We start from the raw sequence: 18,009 nt of genomic DNA on the forward strand, positions 1-18,009 counted from the left end.
TGACGTCTTACAAGTACCTGGGAGTTCACCTGAACAATAAACTGGACTGGACTGATCACACTGCAGCAACATACAAGAAAGGTCAGAGCAGACTCCATCTGCTGAGGAAGCTCAGGTCCTTTGGAGTGGAGGGAGCGCTCCTGACAACTTTCTATGACTCTGTGGTGGCATCAGCCATTTTCTATGGTGTAGTCTGCTGGAGCAGCAGCATCTCGGCAGCAGATAGGAAGAGACTTGATAAACTTATCAAGAAGGCCAGCTCCATCCTGGGATGCCCTCTTGACCCAGTGCAGGTGGTGGGAGACAGCAGGATGATGGCCAAGCTGTCATCGTTGCTGGTGAAGGAGTCCCACCGCCTACAGGTCACTATCACAGCACTGGTCAGCTCCTTCAGCGACAGGCTGATACACCCCAAGTGTGTGAAGGAGAGGTATCGCAGGTCCTTCCTTCCTGCTGCTGTCAGAGTCTACAACCAGCACTGCTCCCAGTAGACCTCACTGTGCACTGTGCAATAAAAAACTCTGCACATATCCACACACTTTCTGGTTTGCACAAATTGGACAATTTTTAATATCCATATTTATTATTTATTGTTTGTAAATAAAAATACCAACTGTTTAAACTTACACTGTCCATATTATAAATAATAAATACTATGTCATATTGTAAATACCAATTTCATATTGTAGATATTATGTATATACCAGTTAAATTCTATTTCTTATCTCTTATTATATTGTTTATTTTTTACTTTTATTATTGTTTAAGTGTGATACTGTCCTTTGGCTGCTGTGACAAAGAAATTTCCCCATTTGCGGGACAAATAAAGGAATTCTGATTCTGATTCTGATTCTGATCAGGAAATGCTAACCAACAACTGTCAGAAATATACTTTTTATAGAGCAGCTTGGTTCTCACAAACTCCCTGGTATAAGAATAAGAATGGAAAAATGAGCTTTCCATCACTGACATGAGCAGGTGTTTTGTATTCCATCAAATAAATACATTAAAATACTCTTAATCAAACTGCATAGTAGCTGTTGAGAACCCCGAAAACATTTAACCAAATGCATCTAAACCTGGAGGCATGTTAACCATGCTGTTCCATTTCATTTGAAAGGTGAAGCAGTGCACATTATTATGTGGAGCTTAAAAGAACTGCTGTCGTTTCTTGTAAATGGGAAGAGGCACTTTCCCCGCTTTGTGCTGCGGTCACAGGAAACTGCCGCCCTTTTGTGTCAATGGTGGGGGAGGGGAAAGCAGTGTTTGATGAGTGCAGTTAACAAATAAGTATCTGGAAAATAAGCAGAGATGATACAGGTGTCTCACAGACATCACTCAACAGTACTGAACAAGCTGGCTGTTTTGGTCAGTATGTATTTTCCCCACCTCCTAAAAAAAATCCTTCTGTAACTGAAACAAGCACACGAAGCTATCCGTCGGTGAGGTTTGGTGCATACGGCCATTTTAAAAGAAGCAGCAGGAGCAGACGCTCTGAACTCTGCGTCTTCACTTCAGCTGCTGTATCTACTCGGTACTCTTTAACCCAAAAATGGCCGAGAACTCAGGTAAGTCATGATAAAAAGGAACAACTATTTTACATTGATAAAAACCTGATCATCATATTTTCTGAAATGCCTCTATAATACTGCAATCAAATCAAAAGTTAACGATGAGGATTTCTTGTCACTATGAAGATGCTAAAGATTTGGAGCATTTTTAAATGAATGCCATTTATGTTCTAAAGTCCTTTTGGAGGGAGATTTGGAGGATGTGCGTTTAAATTAAGCTTGGCTATCACTTAAACTAAAACTTTCTCTACTGTGTTGGGTGATGTCACAGCACCTTATTATTTTGTTAAGGAAAAGGTTTGTTTTTAAAATTTAAGAAATCTTCAAACAAATGTGTCAGCCTGGATGGGAAACCTCTCACTGCAGTGTGCTATTTGGGGTGCTGCTCAATGTGTGTAGGCCAACAAAAACCTCAAATGAACAAAAACAAACAAACGAACAAATAAACAAACAAGGAGGGATGTTGCTGAGAGTGGAATTGCACACTGCAGTGAGGGGTACTTGGTCTGGACAGGTTTCCATGTTTCATTTTTACTTTTCTGACAGAGATGGCTGCTTAAATGAACTGCTGACTTTTTGTAAATGGTGAACTGAACAATACACTGAAGCCACATTAGATCATGCAAAGAAAGCTAGAGAAGTGCATGATTTAACAGATGCTTCTTCTCTCCACAACAACCCTTAGGGCCCTCTGGCCCCTCAGAGAAGGCCCAGACATGTCAGAAATTAAAATTTAATTTTTTTCATTTAATAATTAAACTCTTCTAATTTGGCCTCTAATTTTATTAAATTTGCTTCAGAAATAAAAGGGTTGCTGTCCATTAAAATAGTAATCAAATCAGATTGTTTTTGCTGTTGTCTCTAGGCAGAAAAGAGGTTAAAGCTGGCTGACTCATTGGTTAGCGCTTTATTACGGGGAAAGAGGGCCATAACCGAATGTGTTTGTTTCACATTTCAATTTATTGTGGGTGGGAACAAAAATAATCATCCCAGGCCTTCCCAAAGGCCAGTGCTATTTTGCTTCTAACATAACTAGAAGACAAGGCAATGAAGCTTGCTTACCATGTCCATGATTACCTATATATTATAGAGACAGAGAGAACTTATATTTAGGGAGGTTTAAATAGAGCTGTACATTCAAGGGGATGTACCTGCTGTTGTCACAAGCTACCTGGCAGCCTGCTGTCTTAGCTCTAATAGTGATGGTTTGCCACTGCTTCTCTCCCATCATTGTAAAGGTTAAATTAAGTACAATTTATGCACAACCTAGTGATCTTATTCAGTGTCCCTCATTCTTCTACACAGGATCAAGCAGAACAAATAATGCAGAGCTGAGGATAGTGATGGTGGGGAAGACTGGAACTGGGAAGAGTGCCACTGGAAACACCATTCTGGGACAACAATGCTTTGAATCGAAGTTCAGTCCCGAGTCTATGACTGTAGACTGTTCTAAGGTAGAAGCTACAGTGGGTGGGCAAAAGGTGGCTGTCATTGACACCCCGGGCCTGTTTGACAACAGGTTTAAAGTGGATAAAACAGTTAAAGATCTAAGCCAGTGCATCTCTTATGCTTCTCCTGGACCCCATGTGTTCTTGGTGATCATCAGGCTGGGGAGATACACTGCTGAGGAAATGCAGACCGTGGAAAAGATTCAAGAAATCTTTGGCGAAGCAGCAGACAAATACAGCATGGTTCTCTTCACTGGTGGTGACCTACTTGAAGACAGCCCTATCGAGGACTTCTTGAGTAAAAGCCAAGATCTTCAACAGCTTGTGGCCAGATGTAACGGCCAGTACCATGTCTTCAATAATAAGGAAAAGGATCGCTCTCAGGTCACTGAGCTGCTCCAGAAGATCAGAAATATAACCCAGAAGAACGGAGGAAGCCACTACACCAACGAGATGTTCCAAGAGGCTGAGAGGAAACTCGAAGAGGAGAAACAACGCATCCTTAAAGAGAAAGAAGAGGAAATTCGAAAAATAGTAGAGGAAGTGGAGAGAAAACTTCAGAAAAAACATGAAGAAGCCATGAAGAAAATCAATAAGCAGTTCCAGGTTGAGAGAGCGAGGCAGAGGAAAGAGAGAGAGAAGGAGATGAAGAGGATGAAGCTGGAGATGAAGGAGGAAAGACAGAGGGAGAAGGAAGAGAGAGACAGAGAGAGACAGATGAAGAGAGAGGACAGAGAAAGAGAAAGAGAGAGAACCATCATGATGAATAGAATGCAGGAAGAGCACGAGAGAGCACTAAGCAGGGAAAGAGACAGAGTGCAGCACAGCTTTGAGAGACAGGCCAGACACGAAGTTGAGGACATAAATATATTTTCTCCTCTGACAGGTGTTGCCGACCTTGTAGTAGGGGGAGTTAAAGGAATTGGAAAGGCAATTGGGAGCCTTTTTAGGTGGTGAGCAGTCCCCAATCCAGGTAGCTGCCACACAGGAACATATTTAAACTTTAAATATCACATCATAAATTCTTTTACTAGACACTGAATGTGTTGCTGTTTGCAAATGCATGTATTATATGATTTGTTGTCCTGTTGGGCATAATTTCACTGGCTCTGTTGATGACGCAACTCAAGAAGAAATGTGAAATAAAGATGTGATGGAAGATGAAACCTTTGTCAGAGTAATTATTATCAATCAAGAGTTCAAAGGTCACATGTCAGGCCTTTTCAGGAATGTGGAGTTTTACACTGAGGTAGTTGTGGATTCCCTGGAGCATCCAATTAATTTAAACAACTGTAAATCAGGAAATGCTAACCAACAACTGTCAGAAATATATTTCTATAGAGCAGCTTTTTTCTCACAAACTCCCTTCTATAAGAATAAGAATGGCAAAATGAGCTTTCCATCACTGACATGAGCAGGTGTTTTGTATTCCATTAAATAAATACATTCAATTACTCTCAATCAAACTGCGTAGTAGCTGTTGAGAACCCTGAAAACATTCAACCAAATGTATCTAAACCTGGAGGCATGTTAACCATGCTGTTCCATTTCATTTGAAAGGTGAAGCAGTGCACAGCATCATGTGGAGCTGAAAAGAACTGCTGTCCTTTCTTGTAAATACGTAATGTAGGTGGAGCTTTGTGCTTCTTAGTGCAGCAGTGTCTGCACTCTTGAAAAAGTGCTGCCATTTCCTGTTAATGGAGAGGGAGGGGAGAAATCTTATGAGTGCAGTTAACAAGTAAGTGCCTGGAAAATGAGCAGAGAGGAAACAAGCTCGTATTACAAATCAACATCACTCGACAGTCCTGAACAAGCTGGACGTTTTGGCCAGTATGTATTTTTCCCCATCTCTTAAAAAAAACCCTCTGTAACTGAAACAAGCACCAAGAGCTTTAGTTTGACTTTCATTGTGAGACATGAAGCTATCTGTGGGTGAGGTTTGGTGCATATGGCCATTTTAAAAAAGAGCAGCTGCAGCAGGAGCAGACGCTCTGAACTCTGCATCTTCACTTCAGCTGCAGTATAAACTCAGTATTCTTTAACTCAAACATGGCCACCAACTTAGGTAAATCATGAAACTGTATCCATGTTTTAAAGTTCAGGTATTTGACAGTGATGTAACAGTGATCACGGCTGGATCTGTAACGATAATGCACTACTGTAGGCCCTATAGACTGATACTTCTATAGACTTACACGAGACAGAACTGCGAAGACATGGTTATTATTTTGTATTTTCCTAATATGACTACAAAGACTTTTTCAGTTAAAAATAATGATTTCTTGGTCACAAAGAAAATGTTAAGATTTACTGGATTTGAAGTAATCCAGAGTTACTGTATATGCCCTGCTTCTTTAGAAACCTTGAGTGTGATGCTGAGAAAGGCCCTGCGAATAACAATTTCACTTCTGACAGGTTCACTTACTTTCAGGAGTTCTCAATATTCACAAGTTTAAGATTTTCAATGTTGTACTGTATCAGACTTTTGGACCCCACTGTATACTGTATACTGTATAGGTATATATGTACAGTATATAAGTAACTGTATTGTTTTCATTTATTTCATTCAAGTCTAATTTAAATATTGTATATGTGTTTTAGGTGTGTATAGCATTTAACAGGCTGCAACTTCCATTTCATTGTGCAATGCTGTGTTGAAAAATGACAAATATTATGCCCATTTACCTGACTCCTGCATCAACCTTTGTTACCTGTACACCTCAAACTTTGCTCTCACCTCACTGCAGACACTGCTGCACAAAGAAACACAAAGCTCCACCTACATTAAGCATTTACAAGAAACGGCAGCACTTCTTTTCAGCTCCTTGTAATTATGTGCAATGCTTCACCTTTCAAATATAAATAGAACAGCATGTTTAAAATAGCCCAGGTATATATGTTTACATTTCTTCAAGGTACTCATCAGCTTTTACACATTATGATTAACTGTGATTTAATGTATTCACTTATTCACATATTGAATACAATCATTTCAAACAACAACAAATGTCACACGTACATTTTTTTTGCAGATATAAGACTGTACATATATTTTAATTCAAGCCACAAAGGAAATAATAGTCCTACCATTTTGTTACCAAATCAATTGATACTTGCTTAAAGCAGCCAGTTAGAGCTCTATAAAAATACAGACTGTTATTGCTGAGTGACTGACTGATTAAATGAAATGAAATTCCTTCAGCACTTCTTTCTTGCAGTTTGAAAGAAGTGATGCCAAGGGGTCAGTTGAGGTGTGGCAGTGTGGCTGATAATCAGCAGACTGACAAACACATCCAATTGCATATGACACAGCACTTAGAAAGGCTGACTCATTAACTCTTTTGCTGGCATATGGAGGATCGTGCCTAGTTTAATAATCTGTAAAATAAAGTACATTATGACCAAGACTTTAATATTCTTATTTAAAATAATTCCATGAGATTTCACTTTTCTTTTAGCCAATCTCATCATATTGTTGCATATTGTTGTTGTAATGTATCATTGTGTGTTGTTTGCTGCTCTCTACGGGACTTAACATGCGACAACTACACTAAGACAAAAATGTCGTGTCTGTAAGTTGGCTTGACACCCCGGGCCTGTTTGACACCAGGTTTGGTATGGATAAAACATCTAAAGATCTAGGCCAGTGCATATTTTATGCTTCTCCTGGACCCCATGTGTTCCTGGTGATCATCAAGGTGGGGAGATACACTGCTGAGGAAATGCAGACAGTGCAAAAGATTCAAGAAATTTTCGGCCAAGCAGCAGACAAATACAGCATGGTTCTCTTTACTGGTGGTGACCTACTTGACGACAGCCCTATCGAGGACTTCGTTAATGGAAGCGAAGATCTTCAAGAGCTTGTGGCCAGATGTAACGGCCAGTACCATGTCTTCAACAATAAGACAAAGGATCCCTCTCAGGTCACAGAGCTGCTCCAGAAGATCAGAAATATAACCCAGAAGAATGGAGGAAACCACTACACCAACGAGATGTTCCAAGAGGCCGAGAGGAAACTCGAAGAGGAGAAACAACGCATCCTGAAAGAGAAAGAAGAGAAAATACGCAAAGAAAGAGAGGAAGTGGAGAGAAAAATTCAGGAAAAATTTGAAGAAGAGATGAAGAAAAAGAATGAGCAGCTCCAGGCTGAGAGAGAGAGGGAGAGGAAAGAGAGAGAGGAGGAGATACAGAAGATAAAGCAGGAGATGAATGAGGAAATAAAGAAGGAGAAGGAAGAGAGACACAGAGAGAGAGAAAGAGAGAGAGAGGAGAGAGAAAGAGAGAGAACCACCATGATGAATAGAATGCAGGAAGAGCATGAGAGAGCACTTAGAGAGGAAAGAGACAGGGTGCAGGCCAGGTTTGAAGGAATGGCCAGAGCCGAGGCTGAGCGGTCCAAACCAGTAATAGTCCCTGTTCCGTGTGTAATTTCATGAGATAAAAGACACTAGAAGCTGTTTTTGGAGTCTTTACTAGTGAGTGGTCCTAGATCCAGATGGTTGAACCAGTGGCTCCCACACACAGGAACATATGAGAAGAGATGTGGTGTGTAGGGTGACATTTGACATTATAAAATGTTTGACTATCATTGAAACTTTAAATATCACATAATAACATCATAATACCCTAATCTTGTTTTCCATATAATGAATCCCAAGTTTTTAGTTTGGATTGTCATTTAACCACTGCATTTTGTTTCTGTACACTTATAGTTAATTTCTTTTACTAGTCACTGAATGTGATGGAAGATGACACCTTTGTTAGAGTAATTATTAACAATCAAGAGTTCAAAGGTCACATGTCAGGCCTTTTCAGGAATGTGGAGTTTTACACTGAGGTAGTTGTGGATTTCCTGAAACATCCAATTAATTTAAACAACTGTAGATCAGGAAATGCTAACCAACAACTGTCAGAAATATATTTCTATAGAGCAGCTTTTTTTCTCACAAACTCCCTGGTACGAGAATAAGAATGGCAAAATGAGCTTTCCATCACTGACATGAGCAGGTGTTTTGTATTCCATCAAATAAATACATTAAATTACTCTTAATCAAACTGCATAGTAGCTGTTGAGAACCCTGAAAACATTCAACCAAATGTATCTAAACCTGGAGGCATGTTAAAGGTGAAGCAGTGCACAGCATCATGTGGAGCTTAAAAGAACTGCTGTCCTTTCTTGTAAATGGGAGGAGGAATTTTGCGCTGCTTTGTGCAGCAGAGTCTGCAGTCACGGGAAACTGCTGCCATTTTGGGTCAATGGTGAGGGAGGGGAGAGCATTGTTTGATGAGTGCAGTTAACAAATAAGTGCCTGGAAAATAAGCAGAGAGGATAGAGGTGTCTTACAGACAAATAAATGACTCTGAACAAGCTCATAAATATTACAAATCATCATCACTCGACAGTACTCAACAAGCTGGATGTTTTGGCCAGTATGTATTTTTCCCCATCTCTTAAAAAAATCCTTCTGTAACTGAAACAAGCACCAAAAAGTTTAGTTTGACTTTCATTGTGAGACATGAAGCTTTCTGTGGGTGAGGTTTGGTGCATATGGCTATTTTAAAAAGAGCAGCTGTAGCAGGAGCAGACGCTCTGAACTCTGCGTCTTCACTTCAGCTGCTGTATAAACTCTGTACTCTTCAACTCAAACATGGCCACCAACTTAGGTAAAACATGAAACTGTATCCATGTTTTAAAGTTGAGGTATTTTACATGATGTAACAGTGATCACAGCTGGATCTGTAACGATGCACTACTGGGCCCTATAGACTGATACTTCTATAGACTTACACGAGACAGAACTGCAAAGACATGATTATTATTTTGTATTTCTGACATTAACAGTGTGCAAGTCAATGTGGGTACTCAAACATTTGACTGAAACCACATTAAGCAGCCTCCCGGCATTTCCTTTCTTTTTACTCCACCTGGGGTCGATGTAACAAATGGAATCAAAAGCATGTGTTGGATGCAAAGGAAGTTACATCTTCAAACATCCTAATCAAATACCTACTTTGACAAAATGTGAAGCATAATTAATCTAACCACAATAACTTCCCAAGTCTCATCAGAAAACAATTTTCACACACTTGAATCTTGAAGTACAGCACAGAGCTGTGTTGGTAATATAAATAAATAATACTGGAGATACAGTAAATGCTACATGTGACTGTGTGTGCTAACTCTACTACTGGAACAGAGAGAAACAATACAAAGAAACTCAAAATGATTCACTGTGTTACAGCTCTTGATATCAAACACACTTAAGTATATAACTTATCCAAATGGACTGTACATCAACAGATTACATTACAATTCTCTACTGTTTAATACAAGTATCAGTATGTCTCATACAGCTCTAGGAAAACATGACCTATTCTGCTGTCATTGTGTGTTGTTTACTGCTCTCTACAGGGCTTAACATGCAACAACTACACACTAGGATAAAAATGGCGTGTCTGGTAAGTTGGCTGAGCTGAAGTCCCAGCTCTGACAAAGGCTGACTAATGAACTCTTTTGCTGGTATATGAAGGACTAAGCTCGATTTACTGTATAGAGTTACTGTATATGCCCTGCTCCTTTAGAAAACTTGAGTGTGATGCTGAGAAAGGCCCTGCGAATAACAATTTCACTTCTGACAAGTTCAATTATTTTCAGGTGTTCTCAATATTCATAAGTTTATGTGACAATGCTAAAGATTTTCAGGGCGGTTGTAGCTCAGTGGGTAGAGCAGGTTCGAACCCCGGCCCCCCTGGGGTATATAGGTATAGGTATATATGTATATAAGTAACTGTATTGTTTTCATTCATTTTATTCAAGTCTAATTTAAATATTGTATATGTGTTTTAGGTTTGTATAGCATTTAAGAGGCTACAACTTCCATTTCATTGTTCAATGCTGTGTTGAAAATTGACAAATATTATGCCCATTTACCTGTCTCCAGTATCAACCTTTGTTACCTGTACACCTCAAACTTTGCTCTCACCTCACTGCAGACACTGCTGCACAAAGAAGCACAAAGCTCCACCTACATGAAGTATTTACAAGAAACGGCAGCACTTCTTTTCAGCTCCTTGTGATAATGTGCACTACTTCACCTTTCACATGTAAATAGAACAGCATGTTTAAAATAGTCCAGGTTTAGATAATATTGTTTACATTTCTTCAAGGTACTCATCAGCTTTTACACAGTATGATTAACTGTGATTTAATGTATTCATTTCACATATTGAATACAATAAGTTCAAGCATTAACAAATGTCACATGTACATGTTTTTGTTGTTATTTTTTTTTTTTCAGAAATAAGACTGTACATTATTTTAATTAAAGCCACAAGGGAAATAATAGTCCTACCTTTTTGTTACCAAATCAATTGATATTTGTTTAAAGCAGCCAGTTAGAGCTCATTTTATAAAATACAGATTGTTATTTTTGAGTGACTGACTGATTAAATGAAATGAAATTCCTTCAATTCCTCCAGCACTTCTTTCTTGCAGTTTGAAAAAAGTGATACCATTTCTTGTAAACGGTAAAGGAAGTGGTCAGCTGAGGTCTAGCAGTGTGGCTGATGAGCAGCAGACTGATAAACAAATCAAAATGCTGATACAGCACTTAGAAAGGCTGACTCATTAGCTCTTTTGCTGGCATATTATGGTATATGCATAACTCTTTTGCTGGCATATTATGGTATATGCATAACATGCATAACTTGATAATCTGTATAATAAAGCATATTATGACCAAGACTTAAATATTCTTATTTAAAATGATTTCTAGTGATTTCACTTTTCTTTTGGCCAATCTCATCATATTGTTTGACTGTTGGGGTGAAAGTGCTTTGAAAGACTTCAGCCACAATTTTATTTTCTAGATGTTTCTAGAAAGAATAACAACACTGAAGCATGTTAGATGAGTCTTTAGGCCTTTCTCAATACAAGTTACAACTTTGAAAGTTGAACTCCAACCTTGAGTCCATATTAACTGGTTGTTAGATTAGAAATTAAAACCAATTTATGTTTTCAACAATGTTATATAGCTTCAATGATCTAATATTAAAGTTACAGTACCTCTAACTTCAGCCGAAGATTGAAAGTTATCCTCCAATTGGAATTTTATTGTATGATTAAAACACCATGGAGACATCAGTACCACAGGTGTGTTACCAAAGGGGTTGCTACAACAAGACTGTTCTCACAGAGGAAGACAACAGATGTTGACCAGCCAATAAATTTGTTTTCAATCTGCTAATGTTATCAGGTCATGAAATTTAGTTTTGACATTTTTGAAGGCCATACAATAGTAAGGTTTCAAATATTGAATGTCTGTTTATGAAACCTGCCTGGACATTGATGTGAGGGCCAGAACTTTACACTGACATTGCACATACTGTACATACTTTCTGGGCGTATAAGCATATAGGTATACAGTTTAGCATTTAGGAGGCTACAACTTGCATTTCATTCTGTACTGCTATTGCATTTGTGAAATGACAAATAAATTAACCTTTAGTGCTTTGTCTGTTTAGCCGACGTCTGTATCCACGCCTGCTTAATTTCTAGGTCCCTGTGTTACCTGTACACCTCAAACCTCGTTCTTCCTTCCATCACCATTTACAAGAAATGGACAGCACTTTTTCAAAACTGCAGACACTGCTGCACAAAGCTGCACAAAGCTCCAGCTAATGTACTATATTTATATGAGGTATATTATGAGTTTAGATAATATTGTTTACATTTCTTCAAGGTACTCATCAGCTTTTACACATTATGATTAACTGTGATTTAATGTATTCATTTCACATTTTGAATACAATAATTTCAAGCAGTAACAAATGTCACATGTACATATTTTTTGCAGATATGAGACTGTACATATATTTTAATTCAAGCCACAAAGGAAATCATAGTCCTACCATTTTGTTCCCAAATCAACTGATATTTACTTAAAGCAGCCAGTTAGAGCTCTTTTTACAAAATACAGACTGTTATTTTTGACTGACTGACTGATTAAATAAAATGAAATTCCTTCAATTCTCAAATTCCTTCAGCATTGCTTTCTCACAGTTTGAAAGAAGTGATGCCATTTCTTGTAAATGGTAAAGGAAGGGGTCAGCTGAGGTTTATCAGTGTGGCTGATAAGCAGCAGACTGATAAACAAATCAAATAGCATACTATACAGCACTTAGAAAGGCTGACTCATTAACTCTTTTGCTGGCATATTGAGGATCATGCCTAGCTTAATAATCTGTATAATAAAGTGCATTATGACCAAGACTTAAATATTCTCATTTAAAATGATTTCTTTTGATTTCACTTTTCTTTTGGCCAATCTCAACATATTGTAGCCGTGAAGTAAAGCCGGCCGTAAAGTTTTCCCATGGTTATTTGTACAAAATCATTTATTCTTATTTAGTATGTTTATATTTTTGTTGTTATTCTTCCTCAAAGAACATCATTCTCGTAGGGAAGACTGGGAATGGGAAACACTGTTTCAGGATGAAATTTTGTTTTTTGTTTCATTCTATTCTCAGTTCAAAGTGTGTATATATGTTCTATGCACTGTACGTGCAGCATGACGGGGCTATAACTGACATTTGATTGTATCCCTGTGTTATAAATTGATAAATAAATTATTAATAATTTATACCATCAAATTAATAGTGATGGTTCGCCACTGCTTGTCTCCCATCATTGTTTAAGTTGAATGAAGTACATTCAAGTCCCTTTCCTTCCTCTCCCGGTTGTGTAATTTCATGAGTTACAGGAATTGGAAGCTGTTTTTGGAGCATTTTCTAGTGAGTGGTCTCAGATCCAGGTGGTTGAACCAGTGGCTCCCACACACAGGAACATATGGCAAATAATATATAAAATAAAAATGGATCAGAACTACAATCAAAATCTATTTATTTTTTTCATTATCTGATTAAATGATGAAGCCGATTTTATTTGTTGAAGTAGAGCTCTATGGTGCGAGTTGTAAAATGCATTTCACTTTCATCACGAGGCGACCCTGACCCTGTGCTGAACAGGATGGCCATTGGATCAGTATGTGGTTTCCCCCATCTATTAAAAAAACCCGCCGTCACTGTAACAAGCACAAGACCTTTAGTTTCACTTTCATTGTGAGTCATGCAGCTATTTGTGGGTGTGGTTTGGTGCATTTGGCCATTATAAAAGCAGCAGCAGGAGCAGATGCTCTGAACTCTGCATCTTCACTTCAGCTGCTGTATCTACTCGGTAGTCTTTAACCCAAACATGGCCACCTACTTAGGTAAGTCATGATGCTGCATCCATGTTTTAAATTCCAATCATTGTACAGTGATCATGGCTGAATCTAATTTTCTGTAACAATAATATACTGCTGTAATGATAAAATGTATCTTCTATCTTATAAACTATCATGCCTCTTACTGTATGTCTATGCTCAATTATTTTCTTTCTCATTCATTTAGACATATGTTGGGATTATGTTGTCGATATTTGAAGAATTATTTTTGGCAGCAGACAAATATAACTTGTGTCAAAATTTGAGATGTAAACCTCAAATGGACCAAATAGAGTTGCTCAATGTAGATAAATCCAATGTTTGACCCTTACAATACTGAGTAACTTCCTGAATGCACACTGTAGTGAGGGTTACTTGGTCTGGACAGGTTTCCACCTTTCAGTTTAACTTTCAGCAGACAGAGAGGGCTGTTGAAAACAACTGCTGACTTTTCCTTTAAGTGGCTAACTGAACAGTATACTGAAGCCACATTGTATCATGGAAAGAAAGTCATAACTGAATTAATTTATTTTGAATGGTTTGTCTTCTCCCCCATCGTTGTTTAAGTTGAATGAAGTACAACGTATGCGCTACCTGATGATCTTATTCAATGTCCCTCATTCTTCTACACAGGATCAAGCAGAACAAATGATGCAGAGCTGAGGATAGTGATGGTGGGGAAGACTGGAATAGGGAAGAGTGCCACTGGAAACACCATTCTGGGACGAAAATGCTTTGAATCAAAGTTCTGTGCCAAGTCCATGACTGTAGACTGTTCTAAGGGCAAAGCTACGGTGGGTGGGCAACAGGTTGCTGTCATTGACACCCCGGGCCTGTTTGACACCCGGTTTGGTATGGAAAAAACATCTAAAGATCTAGGCCAGTGCATCTCTTATGCTTCTCCTGGACCCCATGTGTTCCTGGTGAACATCAGGCTGGGGAGATACACTGCTGAGGAAATGCAGACGGTGCAAAAGATTCAAGAAATCTTTGGCCAAGCAGCAGACAAATACAGCATGGTTCTCTTTACTGGTGGTGACCTACTTGAAGACAGTCCTATCGAGGACTTCTTGAATGACAGCGAAGATCTTCAAGAGCTTGTGGCCAGATGTAACGGCCAGTACCATGTCTTCAACAATAAGAAAAATGATCCCTCTCAGGTCACTGAGCTGCTCCAGAAGATCAGAAATATAACCCAGAAGAACGGAGGAAGCCACTACACCAACGAGATGTTCCAAGAGGCTGAGAGGAAACTCGAAGAGGAGAAACAACGCATCCTAAAAGAGAAAGAAGAGAAAATTCGAAAAGAAAAAGAGGAAGTGGAGAGAAAAATTCAGGAAAAATATGAAGAAGAGATGAAGAAAGTGAATGAGCAACTTCAGGCTGAGAGAGAGAGGGAGAGGAAAGAGAGAGAGGAGGAGATGGAGAGGATAAAGCTGGAGATGAATGAGGAAAGAAAGAGGGAGAAGGAAGAGAGATACAGAGAGAGAGAAAGAGAGAGAGAGGAGAGAGAAAGGGAGACGGCAAACATGATGCAAAGAATGAAGGAAGATCATGAGAGAGCAATGCGAGAGGAAAGAGACAGGGTGCAGGCCAGGCATGACGTAATTGCCAGAGCCGAGGCTGAGCGGTCCAAAGCAGTACAGCCTCCTTGTGTAATTTTATGAGATAAATGGAACCGGAAGCTGTTTTTGGAGCCTTTACTAGTGAGTGGTTATAGATCCAGATGGTTGAACCAGTGGCTACGACACACAGGAACATATGATATGAAATAAAAAAAAAATAATAATATCCACAGAACTATAATCACAATTTTTTTTTTAAATTATCTAAATAAGTGATGAAGCTAATGTTATTTGCTGAAGTTGAGCTCTACACTGCATGTTAGTCACTCACATCATAGTCTCACGTTGCCATCTAGTGTTGTTTCCACAAGATTATTTGAATCATGAAGGAAGAGAAATGTGGTGGGTAGGGTAACATTTGACAGTATAAAATGTTTGTCTATCATTGAAGCTTTAAATATCACATCATAACTCAAGACTTGTTTTCCATATAACGAATCCCAGGTTTTTAGTTTTGATTGTCATTTAACCACTGCATTTTGTTTCTGCACACTGATAGTTATTTTCTTTAACTAGACACTGAATGTGTAGCTGTTTGCAAATGCATTTATTATATGATTTGTTGTCCTGTTGGGCATAATTTCCCATCAAAGCATTAATTTCACTGGCTCTGTTGATGATGCAACTCAAGAAGAAATATGAAATAAGGATGTGATGGAAGACGAAACCTTTGTCAGAGTAATTATTATCAATCAAGAGTTCAAAGGTCACATGTCAGGCCTTTTCAGGAATGTGGAGTTTTACACTGAGGTAGTTGTGGATTCCCTGGAGCATCCAATTAATTTAAACAACTGTAGATCAGGAAATGCTAACCAACAACTGTCAGAAATATGTTTTTTACCCTGAAAACATTCAACCAAATGCATCTTAACCTGGACGCATTTTAACCATGCTGTTCCATTTTCATTTGAAAGGTGAAGCAGTGCACAGCATCATGTGGAGCTTAAAAGAACTGCTGTCGTTTCTTGTAAATGAGGAACTTTGCGCTTCTTTGTGCAGCAGTGTGTGCAGTCATGGGAAACTGCTGCCATTTTGTGTCAATGGTGAGGGAGGGGAGAGCAATGTTTGATGAATGCAGTTAACACATAAGTGCCTGGAAAATAAGCAGAGTGGATACAGGTGTCTTACAGACAAATAAATGACTCTGAACAAGCTCACAAAAATTACAAATCATCATCACTCGACAGTACTCTGGCCGTTTTAGCCAGTATGTATTTTTCCGCATCTCTCAAAAAAATCCTTCTGTAACTGAAACAAGCACAAAGAGCTTTAGTTTGACTTTCATGGTGAGACATGAAGCTATCTGTGGGTGAGGTTTGGTGCATATGGCCATTTTAAAAAAGAGCAGCTGCAGCAGGAGCAGACGCTCTGAACTCTGCGTCTTCACTTCAGCTGATGTATAAACTCTGTACTCTTCAACTCAAACATGGCCACCAACTTAGGTAAATTATGAAACTGTATCCATGTTTTAAAGTTCAGGTATTTTACAGTGATGTAACAGTGATCACAGCTGTATCTGTAACGATAATGCACTACTGTAGGCCCTATAGACTGATACTTCTATAGACTTACACGAGGCAGAACTGCAAAGACATGATTATTATTTTGTATTTCTGACATTAATATTTGTCTCAAGTTCCTAATCTGACTACAAAGACTTTTTCAGTTAAAGATAATGATTTCTTGGTCACAAGGAAAATGTTACAGATTTACAGGATTTTTGAGATGTAGATAGTTTTTCTGTCAATTATATATTTTTATAATCTAACGTTCCCTTTTTATTCTTCAATTTATTCATTTTTAATATGTATTCATTTCTATATTCTAAAATGTATACCCCAATGCATTGGCAAAATTGTTTTTGAAACTTAAATACCAATAAAGCTTTTGAATTGAAAAAAAAAAAGAACTGAATTGTGTCAATATGGACGGAAAACCCCTCACTGCAGTGTGCAAGTTAATGTGGGTAATAATAATAATAATAATAAACTTTATTTATATAGCACTTTTTAAAAACACAGTTTGCCAAGTGCTTTGGGCAAAATTGTAGTGGACAAACGAAGTAAATGGCATTTATAGCTAAGCAACTTGAAACAAATAACTGAAGAACAGAGGCAATGAAAAACAAAATTAATAAAATAAACAAAATAAAGAAATGGAAATGAATCAAAATGGGTAAAATAAACAAAACAAATAAATTAATATAGTAAACTCAAACAGTAGGAGCAAAAGCAAAGGGACGACATCACATGAAGGCAAGTCTATAAAAATGGGTTTTAAGAAGTGATTTAAAAGAAGTTACCGATCCTGCGAGCCTTATCTCCTCAGGCAGGGCGTTCCAAAGCCGAGGGGCCCTGATGGCGAAGGCACGATCACCTTTGGTTTTTAACCTCAACTTTGGAACGGTTAGAAGGGCCCCGCCCAAGGATCTAAGGCTGCGAGCTGGCTCGATGTAGGGTCAAACATTTGACTGAACCCACACTAAGCAGCTCCCCAGCATCTCCTTTCTTTTTACTCCACCTGGGGTCGATGTAACAAATGGAATCAAAAGCATGTGTTGGATGCAAAGGAAGTTACATCTTCAAACATCCTAATCAAATACCTACTTTGGCAAAATGTGAAGCATAATTAATCTAACCACAATAACTTCCCAAGTGTCATTAGAAAACTATTTTCACACACTTGAATCTTGAAGTACAGCACAGAGCTGTGTTGGTAATATAAATAAATAATACTGGAGATAAATGCTTCATGTGAGTGTGTGTGCTACTGTAACTCTACTGCTGGAACAGAGAGAAACAATACAAAGAAACTCAAAATGATTCACTGTGTTACAGCTCTTAATATTAAACACACTTAATTATATAACTTATCCAAACGGACTGTACGTCAACAGATTACATTACAATTCTCTACTGCTTAATACAAGTATCAGTATGTCTCATACAGCTCTAGGAAAACATGACCTATTCTGCTATCATTGTGTGTTGTTTACTGCTCTCTATGGGGCTTAACATGCAACAACTACACACTAGGACAAAAATGGAGCATCTGGTAAGTTGGCTGAGCTGAAGTCCCAGCTCTGACAAAGGCTGACTAATGA

The 18,009-nt window shown here is 38.4% G+C and overlaps 2 protein-coding genes across 2 annotated transcripts in view; one reads left to right on the forward strand and one right to left on the reverse strand.

Moving 5' to 3' along the window:
* faah (fatty acid amide hydrolase) overlaps positions 1-18,009 on the reverse strand; it is a 55,338-nt gene that overhangs the window by 21,481 nt on the left and 15,848 nt on the right. The gene's annotated exons all lie outside the window — the stretch shown is intronic.
* Positions 1,335-15,573, forward strand: LOC311258044 (GTPase IMAP family member 8-like). The gene is made up of 4 exons (XM_084354092.1): positions 1,335-1,568; positions 2,877-3,975; positions 6,597-7,054; positions 13,915-15,573. The coding sequence occupies exons 1-4, from the start codon at positions 1,553-1,555 to the stop codon at positions 14,946-14,948; spliced, it is 2,607 nt and encodes an 868-aa protein (XP_084210218.1). The 5' UTR covers positions 1,335-1,552; the 3' UTR covers positions 14,949-15,573.

The sequence above is a fragment of the Pagrus pagrus genome (assembly GCF_965226575.1).
Source record: "Pagrus pagrus genome assembly, chromosome: 6".
Taxonomy (NCBI): domain Eukaryota; kingdom Metazoa; phylum Chordata; class Actinopteri; order Spariformes; family Sparidae; genus Pagrus; species Pagrus pagrus.

What these genes read in the sequence shown, in the direction of transcription:
- LOC311258044 (XM_084354092.1), top strand. An exon ending in GGGAGCCTTTTTAGGTGGTG is followed by an intron (nt 3,976 to 6,596) that starts AGCAGTCCCCAA and finishes CGTGTCTGTAAG; the next exon opens with TTGGCTTGACACCCCGGGCC. An exon ending in ACTCGAAGAGGAGAAACAAC is followed by an intron (nt 7,055 to 13,914) that starts GCATCCTGAAAG and finishes TCTTCTACACAG; the next exon opens with GATCAAGCAGAACAAATGAT.